This window comes from Pseudoliparis swirei, chromosome 16, assembly GCF_029220125.1.
Source record: "Pseudoliparis swirei isolate HS2019 ecotype Mariana Trench chromosome 16, NWPU_hadal_v1, whole genome shotgun sequence".
Classification (NCBI taxonomy): domain Eukaryota; kingdom Metazoa; phylum Chordata; class Actinopteri; order Perciformes; family Liparidae; genus Pseudoliparis; species Pseudoliparis swirei.
This window is the reverse complement of record NC_079403.1, coordinates 14,158,373-14,171,614: the sequence shown is the minus strand read 5'-3', so window position 1 is coordinate 14,171,614 and position 13,242 is coordinate 14,158,373. Positions and strand designations below refer to the sequence as shown.

Below are 13,242 nucleotides of genomic sequence, written 5' to 3'. Positions count from 1 at the left end.
CGCCAGAAGTCTTCATAATTAGCTATTCACAGTCTCATGATGCAATGAGAAAGCTCATAAACATATTGAGCTCATGTCTAATCCGTCATAATTCATCAGAGGGTCTGCATCTTTAAATACTTACCAATCACACTGGGACATGTACATTATAAACACACACGGACACACACACAGGGATGGAAGCAATGCATTTGGGGAGCAAACAGTGCGCTGGTGACAGGGAGGTAGAGGAAGAGAGGAGGATGAGGATGGGGGAGGGTGTGGAGGACAGACACTGGCGCCCCGCCAACGTTGACGAAAGCTGCTTAGCCCACCCAGTTGCCATGGTTACAGTAAGGAGCAGCACCCAGCATGTGTGTGTGCCTGTGAGAGAGAGAGAGAGGAAGGGGGAGGCGGGCAGGCAGGCAGGCAGGCAGTGAGAGAGTGAGAGAGAGAGAGAGAGAGAGAGAGGAAGGGGGAGGCGGGCAGGCAGGCAGGCAGTGAGAGAGAGAGGGAGGGGGGTGGGAGGCAGGCAAAAAGAGAGAGAGAGGGGTGGAAGGCAGGCAGAAAGAGAGAGAGAGGGGTGGAAGGCAGGCAGAAAGAAAGAGAGGGGAGGGAGGCAGGCAGAAAGAAAGAAAGAGAGAGGAGGGAGGCAGGCAGAGAGAGAAAACCAGCAGGCAGGCATTATAGCAAGTCAGAGTGGGAGTGAAAGAGCACCGGCCAACAGGGTGGGGAGAGAGACACAGAGATAGAGAGAGGGTGAGTGTATGTGTGGCCAGAGAGAGAGAGAGAGAAGACAGAAAGGCTGCTGAAGAGCTTGAGGGCGACGACAGAGTGGGAGCGATAGAGTGCTAGATAATGGAGGTGCAGGCGGAGTGTGTGGAGCCTCCTGTGGCCCCTCAGTGTGACCCTCAGCCCACAGGGAAGATCAACAAAGCTGCCTTCAAACTCTTCGGAAAGCGGCGCACCGGGTCTGGGATGGCCAGCTTCTTCTCCTTCAGGAACAAAGGGACGACAAACAGCGGGAGCAACGGGAATCCTGACAATGGGAATTCTTTGAATGGAAATGGCTCAGCGGCATCAGTGGAGCTCGTTCGGAGCAAAACCCACGATGGACTAACGGGCTCTAATAACGATGCCGATGGACCGAGAGGGGAGGGGCTTGCCATCCTGGAGGCAGGACCGGTGAGGTCCTTCAGCAAATCCCTGAGTTTCTTCTCTCTACTTCGACGTGGGAGTTTTCGGTCGAGTGCAAATGGAGGGGCAGGGCTGGTTAAAAGAGGAAGGGGCTTAAAGGGCTTTTTTAGCAGCATGCGATGGAGACGCAAGGAAAAAACAAACGAGGGAGAGGGGGTAGAGGTGGAACGGAAGACGGAGAAGGATGTGGATATTGCCGACTCTGATAAAGTAAAGGATATTACGCTCACCCTTGAACCGCCTCCTCATCATCACCAAGTGGATTGTGGGAATGCAGAGGCATCCCCTAACTCAGAGACTCCCACTACTACTGTTACCATGACACCACCACACTGTGCTGCTGTGCCAGGGCAATCTGTTGAGCCAGATTCCCTCTTTCCTGACACACCCACTGACTCGCCACTGGACCCTCCCATCCAAAAAGCCAAAGTATCAATTTCCAGCCTCACCCCCTCCCTCGCTACACCCCCTTTGGATCGCTGCAGCACGGGTGACCCACCCTCTGAACCTTCGGTGGACCGCCTCTGCTCTCTCCTCTTCACTGACGTCACATCCCTCAAGAGTTTCGATTCACTGACCGGCTGCGGTGACATAATTGCTGACGCAGACGAGGAAGGGCCAGCGGGCAACGGGGGCAGTGGCACGAGCAGCAGCAGCAGTGGGGGAGGAGGGGGCAGCGTGGGAGCGGGCGTCGGGAGAGCTGTTGGTATCGCCAGTCCCACATCTCGTGGCTCCCCAACCAAACCCACTCTGCCTTCGCAGCTGACCCAGCCCATGTTCTCTGTTCCCACAAGCTCAGTGCCTCCTCCCCTCCCGGCCCGGGCCCGGGCACCTCTTCCACCGCAGCAGCAACCGGCTGGTAGCGGTGTGGTGGCCTACATGGGCGGAGGGGAAGAAATGGCAAGTCCAGAGGGAGTGGATGATGCCGACATGCAGGGGCTCTGGCACATGCTGCCCTCAACAGGTGACAACTCTCCTGCTTTGCCTCGATCACATCAACCTCCCTCGACAACCCCAACTTGTACTTATCCCCCTCGTGCCATGTCCCACCCCGCCAGCAGCCACCTGCTCTCAGCCCACAGGAGTGCGGACCGCAGGTTACCCCTGGTGAAGGCACTGGGGCTCAGTAAGATTCCAGTCGTCGGTGCAGCAGGAGGCCGTGCGGCTTACCTCCCCGTCCCTCACACGCACGGTCGGCATCCCACATCACCTGGAGAAAAAGAGCCGCTGAGTGATGAGGGTTACTGGGACACGCCGTCCGCAACGCCCACAGCAGCACCCGATGAGAGCGGGCTGCAGCGTAACCAGAGGACGGCCCTGTCCCGCGACAGCTACTCTGGAGACCACCTGTACGACCTCTACACCGACCCTGAAGAGGTAGGAGAGGATATAGAGCTGGAGGGAGATGAAGATCTAAACAGTACTCCCTCTCCATCCACTGAATACAAACTGAGCCCCACCTCCGAAACAACTCCTCCTTCCTCTTCCTCCTCTTCCTCTTTCCAATCAATGAAAGGCAGCACAAGCCTTCCTCGGGAATCCAAGATCCCAGTAAGCAGCAGACAAACCCCACCTCCCCACTCTGTAAGCCAGTCAGCCCTCTCGTCTGTTCTAGAGGCTGAATCCCCTCCACCAAAGACCCAGGCGCTTCCCCCGGCCCGCACCAGAATCCCTGTCTCCAAGGTGCCCGTCCGTCGTTCTGGAAACAAACCTGGCAACACAACCAGAGGAACTGCCCATAAGAAGTAGCCCCTGTCGCCCACTTACAAAGAGACTTGAGTGTACATCACTTCAGTGCTGTTAATGCAGAGTTTTCCCACACCAAACGTTTTCCCAGACCAAGACAAATGTTGAGCTGTAGAGTTAACGGCCTCTAAATTCCTCTGCAATCTTAAAAGCTCTCATTCCTGAAGTGTTTTGGCCTACGGCAGGCTGGGATAGAATAGGTGGTTTTGTTAACTTGAGAAATTCACGAGGAGACTCAAAAAGCTGAGTGAACTCTTCACAGCCCTCACTGGAACTTAAGAGGTTGACTTTTGACAATCCATCGACTCGCTATCGACACATTTGCCTTGTAACTTCCTGGAAAAGCTCCTGACCTGCTGAGAGTTTGACAGCTGATGTCTGCACACTGCAAACAAGGGGAAAAAGCAGAGCACCTTTTTATCTTTTACATTTTTACAATGGAATTCCACACGGCATAACATAATTTGCTTTTATGGACCTAATCTAATCAACGTTGTTTTTTTCTGAGTTTGTCATCTTGTCAAATCTGTAACAAATTACCTCCTAATCTTTTTGATTTTAGAGCCAAAGTCTCAAAATAATCCCCTCTCATTTCCCCTGAACAGACTCAACGAGACACACAGCCTGGAATAACCCACCATTTTTTGTTTTGCTGTTTCTTTTGCTTTTTGATGATGTTTTTTCTTCTGACCGCACACTGATTATTAAACTGTATGTGCAAAAATATGAATGAACACTGAGATCTGGTTTTATTATGTTTCTACTTTGCAGCTACAAATGTGTCAAAGTTCCACAACAGAAGGCCACACAATATCTTCTTTTTTTCTGGAGGGGGAGACCTCCTCTGTTTTGACTGGCGATTATAATAATCATTGTTATTATTATTATTGTGGATGGACTAAGTTTGGCTTCAGCCTCTTGCTTCTGGATTGTACTAATACTGCACTGCATCACTGGGATGTCAACCTCTGGGATTTACAACTGTTGCATTAACAATGAAAACCTGCAGAGCTGTCGCCATACTCCCTTGCACTGATGCTTCGATGCACACACATACACACATACAATTTCAGACATGCACACACACATTTTCTCTTCCTCTCCGCATGCAGTGTCACACGTACAAGGCACAAAGGTCAGGGAACGTCATCTATTACTGAATGACCTTAGTTACACACACTGTTCAACCGTTGTCTCCAGAGCTACACTGGATGACTTTCTTCTCAAAGGACACATGCACAATCAAACCATTTAAAAAAAATAGTTTGTACTTTCCTCTTCATTGGATTTCATTCTGTTTTTATACAGTCGACTCCTTCATCCTGAATCCTACTGCTCGGATCTTAAACTGTGATTGCACCAGCTTCTTAAGGCTCTGCTTTCTGTTCTTTGCCACTAACATACTGTACAAGCTGATGTGAGCGGATGACAAGGAAGCATTCTTGCTGTCAGCTAAGCTAGTTCTAGAGAACCAGAATATGCCTGCAAGTGTTTTAAAGAAGGAGGTGACCCCAACAAAAAAACACGAGGAAATTCTAACAGGGTGTCAGAAATAAAAAATGCTTCTGAGTCAAATGAACTGGATCACAGCTTAAAACAAAAAGCAAAACGTGTGGACTAATGCTCAATCAGTTCATTCTCTACACTGTGGTGCTTGTAAACATTGTACAACTTCATCTCAGGGACCCCCGCAGCTGTGTGTGAGATTCTGAATGTAACTTGGCCTCATTGTAACTCATTGGTCAGCTGTGTTGGTCTCTTTTCCTCTCTGTCCCTCTTTTGTGGGGGCAAGTGGAAATGGTGGAGTCACTGTTTTGTAAGTCGCCCACGCTCTGAACAAAGACGACATACTACTGTACAGTGGTGAGGCTCGCAAAGCACCACTTGTTTTAAGAATGAGGGGGTGTATTGCAGTCCTAAAAGGCCTTTGTCTGTGATTCAGTGAGACAAGTTAAAGGGAGCAGAGTGTTCCACCCTCCAGTTACAGAGTTTTATAGGGAAAGACATTCGAGATGATGCAAGTGGTCTGTAATCCTAACCACAAGGATACCCCTGACACTTCATGGTAGCTTTCCCTCTCATTTAGAATGGGATGATTCATCCACCACACTGTTCCGTGTTCAGATATCTTTTCAGCCTTCTCATGGTGTAGTGCGGCACAGGCCATGGCGTAACCTGATCCCAGGTCTAGTGTTAGTAAGTTTCTCATTCTCATCTGATGAATAAGTGCAGGCTAAAAGGTCCAAAACTGTTGCCCTAAGGGGCTGCAAATCATCATTTCAGTTTCTGACACTGTCACCAATCAGATTATATTACTGTTAAGATTAAGTAGGGTATCATGACCTGTACAAGGAATGATCATATGTTGAACAGGTTTTTGTTTATATAAGGTTTCCTCCTCCCACATTGCTGCAGTTTGGTGTTTTAGTTGAACTTTGTTTCAAGTGTGGCAGTGAAACTTAAAGTGTGGATACCTTGACCTGTTGACCGGCCCTTATGTGGTAATTTGCTGTGATGGAAAAGCATATTATGTTTTCCTTTTTTTAACCGTCTGTTTGTTCACAGTGTGAAATCTTTCCACTTTTCATATTTAATGAATAAAACTGTTTGCGCTGATAGACGAGCTCATGACTCTTTGTAACCGCATTTACACAATAATCCATACACTTCAAGGTCAGAGGCTTCGTGTGCTTGTATAATTAGAGCAAAATCAGATAGAGCCCGTCTCTCATCCAACCCCCTCCTCCATCATTCCTCCCCCACATCCTGGTGGCTTAGATCTCCACGGAGTAGGTTGTGTGTGAGGGAGGGTGAGAAACAGAGATGCTTTTGTTGATGTGCAGCATGTGGCATTTGTGTTGTGACGTCACACTTGCAGAGCGGTCTGCTTGATTTGGGAGCAATATACATTAGGTTGTCAATAAATTATATGGATTACTGAGATGAAAGCCTGATGGATTTGTCATTGTCAGCTGTTGGTCTCTCGTGGGTAAAGATGCACAGAGACAGAGGACAGGCAGCCAACAATGATGACAACGACAGGCAGCTGATGCCTGTGGACATGGAACCAGATGTGCGTCACGAATATAGATGAAAGGGAGGTTCTCATTGTTTTTCGAGGAAAACACATGTTGCTATGGAGAAGCTCATGTGTTGTTGTGTTGTGGGTGCCCAAGGAGGCGTTTGGTGCAGTGCGAATCCCCTTTGTAATGATGCAGCACCCCCCTCCCTCTATCCAGTTCTCTCTCTCCCTTTCTGCACGCTGAGGTTTATGTAAAAGCCTTACGTAAGAACATAACACTCACTTGTTCCAGCCCACAGGATCAAAGCGACTGATGCTGACAGTGAAATACTATGGCATACTTTACTATGACTTTTATTTTGACATATTTTGGCATACTAAACTCTGACTTTTATTTTGACATATTTTGGCATACTATACTATGACTTTTATTTTGACATATTTTGGCATACTAAACTCTGACTTTTATTTTGACATATTTTGGCATACTATACTATGACTTTTATTTTGACATATTTTGGCATACTATACTATGACTTATTTTTGACATATTTTGGCATACTATACTTTGACCTTTATTTTGACATACTATTTAGACATATTTTGGCATACTATACTATGACTTTTATTTTGACATATTTTGGCATACTAAACTATGACTTTTATTTTTACATATTTTGGCATGACCTTTATTTTTGACATATTTTGGCATACGAAACTATAACTTTCATTTTTACATACTATGACCTTTATTTTTTACATACTATTTAGAATATTTTATTTTATTTTTACATACTATTTAGACATATTTTGGCATACTATACTATGACTTTTATTTTGACATATTTTGGCATACTAAACTATGACTTTTATTTTGACATATTTTGGCATACTATACTATGACCTTTATTTTGACATATTTTGGCATACTATACTATTACTTTTATTTTGACATATTTTGGCATACTATACTATGACTTTTATTTTGACATATTTTGGCATACAATACTATGACTTTTATTTTGACATATTTTGTCATACTATACTATGACCTTTATTTTGACATATTTTGGCATACTATACTATGACTTTTATTTTGACATATTTTGGCATACTATACTAAGACTTTTATTTTGACATATTTTGGCATACTATTCTTTTAATTTTGACATACAGGAAACTCAAATATCCTGTCTCAGAATATTAGAATATTGTGATGAAGTTACTTTCTGCATGCAAAAAAAAAAAAAAAAAAAAAATGTCATTCATTATTTCATTACAAATCAACTATTGCATTGCTTTTTTTTTTTTTTAATATTGCTGATGATGAACACAGCTTAAAAAACAAAAAAATATATATCTCTAAATATAATAATATGAAAAAAAAGTATACTAGTAGGGTATTAAACAAATCACTTGAATTGTCTAATTAACTCGAAACACCTGCAAGGGTTTCCTGAGCCTTGACAAACACTCAGCTGTTATAAATCTTTTTTTTTACTTGGTCTGAGGAAATATTAAAATTTTATGAGATAGGATTTTAGAGTTTTCTTAAGCTGTAAGCCATAATCAGCAATATTAAAAGAATAAAAGGCTTGCAATATTTCAGTTGATTTGTAATGAATCCAGAATGCATGACATTTTTGTTTTTTTAATTGCATTACAGAAAATAAAGAACTTTATCACAATATTCTAATTTTCTGAGACAGTCCTGTATTTTGTCATACTAAACTATGACTTTTATTTTGACATATTTTGGCATACTATACTATGACCTTTATTTTGACATACTATTTCGACATATTTTGGCATACTATATACTATATAGTATATAGTATATAGTATATACTATATACTATGACTTTCATTTTTACATATTTTGGCATACTATACTTTGACCTTTATTTTTACATACTATTTAGACATATTTTGGCATACTTTACAATGACCTTTATTTTGACATACTATTTAGACATATTTTGGCATACTATACTATGACCTTTATTTTTGACATATTTTGTCAAACTAAACTATGACTTTTATTTTGACATATTTTGGCATACTATACTATGACTTTTATTTTGACATATTTTGGCATACTATACTATGACTTTTATTTTGACATATTTTGGCATACGATACTCTGACTTTTATTTTGACATATTTTGGCATACAATACTATGACCTTTATTTTGACATACTATTTCGACATATTTTGGCATACTATACTATGACCTTTATTTTGACATATTTTGGCATAATATACTATGACTTTTATTTTGACATATTTTAGCATACTATACTATGACCTTTATTTGTGACATATTTTGTCATACTAAACTATGACCTTTATTTTGACATATTTTGGCATACTATACTATGACTTTTATTTTGACATATTTTGGCATACTATACTATGACTTTTATTTTGACATATTTTGGCATACTATTGTCACAACCCGGCTCTTAGGGCATGGCAAATATGGCGCGGACACAGCATTAAATTAAGGAACAAGTGTTTATTTAACGTAATAACGGAACACAACGTAGTGAAGTGTGGCAGTCCGCAACGTCAGTAGTGTCCATGTGCATGTGTGTGTAATGGAGTGTAAATGTTGTCAGCCAAACCCAAGGAAACCAACAGCAACGGTACCAGCAGCAAAGTAACCCACGACCACCACTACTCCACCTGTGAGGAGAACAACACGCCATGCACAGTGTGGATCAAGGCCTTCATGCCCTCCTGCTCTCGGACCAGGTGTGCTGCATCCGGCAATCACTCACCTAAGGACATGATTAGACACTTTTATTTTGGCATACTATACTGTTATGGCTGAGAGTAAATCCTCCCCTTAATGTTGTTCACCTCCCTGCCTGAGGGGGTGCTGTGATGTTTTGCTTTTCTCTTCCCCTTACAGGTGATTGGACGGAGCACATAAGAGGGAACCTGTGGGGGCCGGCTCTCTCTCTCTCTCCAGCTTCCAACCAGGCCATGCTGCACAGCTCTGATTGTGGGTGGTGGGGTTATAACGGGTGTCGGTAGGGGAGAGAAGCTCTTTTTGTTTAATACTGTTTCTCTTGTTTTTCAGTAGGGAGTTAGGTAAGTGATTTGTAGTGATGGTGAGATGAAGCCTCATGAGGCATCGAACCACTTCAGCCAATTGGTTCGAGAAAGAGTTCATTTCTCGAAGCTTCATGTGCTCACGAAACCACCTACTGGCCAAGTGCATAATTACAGGCAGCTGTATCTGAACCACATAATGTGATGCATTGAGTTTTTGTGTGTTATGGCTGTTGGGTATGACTAGGAATTTCAAAAATGTATGACCAAATCATTTCTGTACATAAAGTATCACATATGTGCATAATAAAATATGTTTTGAATGTATTCTGTGTGTGTAAATGTTCCCAAAATGGTAGTATCATATGATATGGCAGGTTGTGTAATAATGTTATGTCACTTTAGGAAAATGGCATGGGCTTAAGCAGGCAGAGGACAGTGAAAGTGCTTGTGTAACTAGGAAGATGGGACTGAATATGCTTGTGTAACTTGGACACACTCAAAGAAATAACTTGTAGGATTTACTGAATAAGATCCTCGTAACAATTTTCACTAACACTAAGTAACTTTTGCTGTTGAAGGATTAAGTATAACATACTTAATTTTAGAGTAACCATTAAAATACTAAGTAATTGTTACTTAATTATGCTTAAACATAACTAATATTTATTTAGCTAATTAAGTAAAGTCTACTTAACTTTTTCACAAACAGTAATTTCAATGTTATGAAAATATCCCCTGTCCTGGACATCACTGCAGTGATGTCCAGGACAGGGGATATTTTATTCATTTTTATTCAGAAATACCAGTTTCTCAACAGTTCCATCTTATCACCTATCCTTCTCGCCTAACTCTCCAAACTATCTCTCTCTCTAAACTCTCCAAACTCTCAACCAACAACCCACATGTTGAATGGAGCCTGAGGGGTTTATATTGCTGTCAAACCTCCCAGCAAAATCTGAACCACTTCCCGAAGCAGTCACGTGGTACAGCCGGGCAGCGAGGCTTCGGACGTCATCATTTTGGCTCCTCCCCGAAATGAAGCAAGCCTCGATACGCGCTTCGAGGAAACGCCCCCTCCATTCCTCGACACACGCCTCGAAGCGTCGGCACTTCTCGTAACAACACTTGTGATTTGTATTTTTGTTTGTTTCGGTTATGGTCTAGGGAAGGTAGCTGACTTGTTTAGATTGTTTTGTTTGTTGTTTTGGGCCAGGCTCACCCTGAAGAATTGTGGACACCCGAACCAAAATAAACATTATTGTTCCTGACTCCGCAGCATTAGTCCTAATTTGGGAGGTGGTTGAGACCGACCTGGTGCTACGCTCTGGCACCCCTAGGCCGGGCGTAACAATACTATGACGTTTATTTTGGCATACAATACTATGACTTTTATTTTGACATATTTTGGCATACTATACTATGACTTTTATTTTTGATATATTTTGGCATACTATATGACTTTTATTTTTACATATTATACTATGACCTATATTTTGGCATACTAAACTATGACTTTTATTTTGACATATTTTGGCATACTATACTATGACCTTTATTTTGGCATACTAAACTATGACTTTTATTTTTACATATTTTGGCATACTATGACCTTTATTTTGACATACTATTTAGACATATTTTGGCATACTATACTATGACATTTATTTTGACATATTTTGGCATACTATACTATAATTAAACTGCACTAAAACAAGAACAGGCTGAACATCAGAGGCACAACCCATGAGTGTACTGAATGGAACTGATATACTCTTATGTGACTTTTATAAATGTGATGAATGTTGCGTTTCTTATTTAAAAATAAGCAGTTTGAGTGCTTAACGATAACTATCTTGTGTTAGTCTTCCATTCAGTGTTTGTACTTTACTGCAAAGCACAGTAGTGCAGTAGAGAGATAATATAGCATACAAACAACAATAACACATTTTGGCGCTCTCTGTAATTAAATTACAGATGCTGGTGGAGGAATTATATATATATTTTTAACTATATGATGATAGGTAGGGTTTCCTTGCCCTAAATGTGTGTGTTTGTGCATCCATAGAGTCCACTGTTACAGTTCCCACCTCAGCCAGAGGCTTGATGATAATGTCTCTGATTGACATATGCTTGGATTCACATCTCTTGGCCTACTTCTGCACTGATTGAAGACTTGACTTCTCATCTCCAGACAACTTTATCAAGGCAATAATGATCAGACTGACAGACAGGGACAAAAGAATAAAGTGTGTGTGTGTGTGTTGGAGCCCTAAGCACCATTCAAAAACTGTATCCCACATTTCTCATGGCAGCCACTCTCCAGTCGTTCCCATGGTAACTCCACTAGGTCAACCAATGAAAAGAGGGGGCTGGGCAAAAAAGGAGGATGGGCGAGTGTTTGGGGGTTTGAGACGGTGTGTGAGAACCGTGATTGGAGTTGAACATTTAGAAAGATAAACACACACACTAACCTTCATGTTGAAGTGCACATGCACATATCGTCCGGCGTCCTGCACACACCCTGTGAACACATCAATGAGTCATGCAAACGTTCCACTTCCTACCAACGGTTTTTGCCACTACAACCTCATGGGAAGCCCCCAGCATCACCTGCACTACCTCTACCATTTTGACTTCCCTATTCGTCTGCCAGTTCTCTTGTGTAATCCTTTGACAATAATTCATCAGCAGACTGTGAATGGGTAGAGCTCCTTGGCTCACTGTGAAGATGAGAGTGGGATGCTGCAAAAAGCTTCAGCTCCACAGTCAAATCTGGTGTACACTGGTTTACCGGTAAATGACAAATTCTGACTTTGTAGGGATGAAGCGACACAAAACAACTTATTTACTTGTGTTTAAAGCTGAATGGAGCAGCAATTGATGACTGAAATTCCTTTAAAGGATACAAGGTCAGTGGAGTGAGTTAACGGTGGGATACACTGTACAATGTCTCACATGTATTACCCAACATTTATATATATTCACATAACTTGACTTTTGTGAGACGCACAACTGGTATGTATGCTGATTTCCTAAATAAATTCCCCTATTGAACACGGATAATCATCACTTTAACTTTATGAGCTACACATTAACTCAAGTTGGTGCGCCTTTCAAAATGGGTTGTGTGGCCTCTCATTTACAAGAGCAACAATGGTAAAGAATTCCCTTGGAGATTAGGCAGACAGGTTCCACTGCATAGGTATGCTTGTGTTTGTCAGTGTGTAATTCCTGCATTTAAAAATTCTCTTAAAAAAACAAAAAAAACATGCTTGACTGGCCTGTCAGGTTATATTCTCGAGACCTCAGGGCCTGCCTTCACTTTGGTTACAGCAATTGTTTCTCAAACACGTTACCTGATATGAGCCAAGACAATAATAACAGACGCCTTGCATGAACCTTGCAGAACTAAATACGCCTTAGCAAAATTCAAAACTGCAGCTGATAGGAGGAGGAGAATAGAGTTGTTAGTGATGTTCCAGCTTGCAAGCACAATTTCACTGAGCAAGCACAGTGTTCTCATGATACATTATTCATCCTGTTCTTTCCACTGTCATCTTTTATTATGTTTAACATACATTGTTAAGTGCCCTTGAGTGACGTAAAAGGTGCTTCTAGATAAGGCTTATTATTATTATTAATAATAATAATAATAATATTATTATTATTACAGTTTTTCTCGATTGATTACACACAAAAACTGGAACTTATAACACAATGACCACAACCTGTAACTCATGTGCCAAATCCCTAAACCAAGTCTGCTAAACTATAAGCACAATTATCTGCTTGTGACAACAACAAAAAAATCAAAAATAATTTGAGAATAAGCATTTCACAGTGGTGCTGTTCAACTCCCGCGAGTGCCTCAAGAATCGGATCGTGTATTTGAATTTTATGGTTTTGTACTTTTGGTAGAGAAGAGAACTTGATGCAGTGTGAAAAGGAAACTTCATGTAGGAGCTGTGGCTTAGTGGGTTGAAGAGCGTGTTTGGTGAACACGAAGTCCTGCGTTCAAGCCCCGGCAGTGACAACAAAAAAAACTTGAAAATAATTTGAGAAGAAGCGTTTCACAGTGGTGCCGTTCAACTCCCGCCAGTGCCTCAAGAATCGGATTGTGTATTTGAATTTTATAGTTTTGTACTTTTGGTAGAGAAGAGAACTTGATGCAGTGTGAAAGGGATACTTCATGTAGGCTCTGTGGCTTAGTGGGTTGAAGCGTGTGTTTGGTGAA

General features: G+C 42.1%; 1 protein-coding gene and 1 long non-coding RNA gene across 2 annotated transcripts; both read left to right on the top strand.

The window, feature by feature from the left end:
- Nucleotides 1–613: 613 nt before the first annotated feature.
- amer2 (APC membrane recruitment protein 2) lies at nucleotides 614–5,540 on the top strand. Its single transcript, XM_056434549.1, has one exon. It carries the CDS (start codon nucleotides 838–840, stop codon nucleotides 2,923–2,925), a length of 2,088 nt encoding a protein of 695 aa, XP_056290524.1. The 5' UTR covers nucleotides 614–837; the 3' UTR covers nucleotides 2,926–5,540.
- Nucleotides 5,541–7,361: 1,821 nt separating this feature from the next.
- On the top strand, nucleotides 7,362–9,332 carry LOC130206356 (uncharacterized). The gene is made up of 2 exons (XR_008834096.1): nucleotides 7,362–8,702; nucleotides 8,863–9,332. It is a non-coding gene; the product is annotated as an uncharacterized LOC130206356 (long non-coding RNA).
- Nucleotides 9,333–13,242: the final 3,910 nt, after the last annotated feature.

What these genes read in the sequence shown, in the direction of transcription:
- amer2 (XM_056434549.1), top strand. Translation starts at nt 838, where the DNA reads ATGGAGGTGCAGGCGGAGTGTGTGGAGCCTCCTGTGGCCCCTCAGTGT.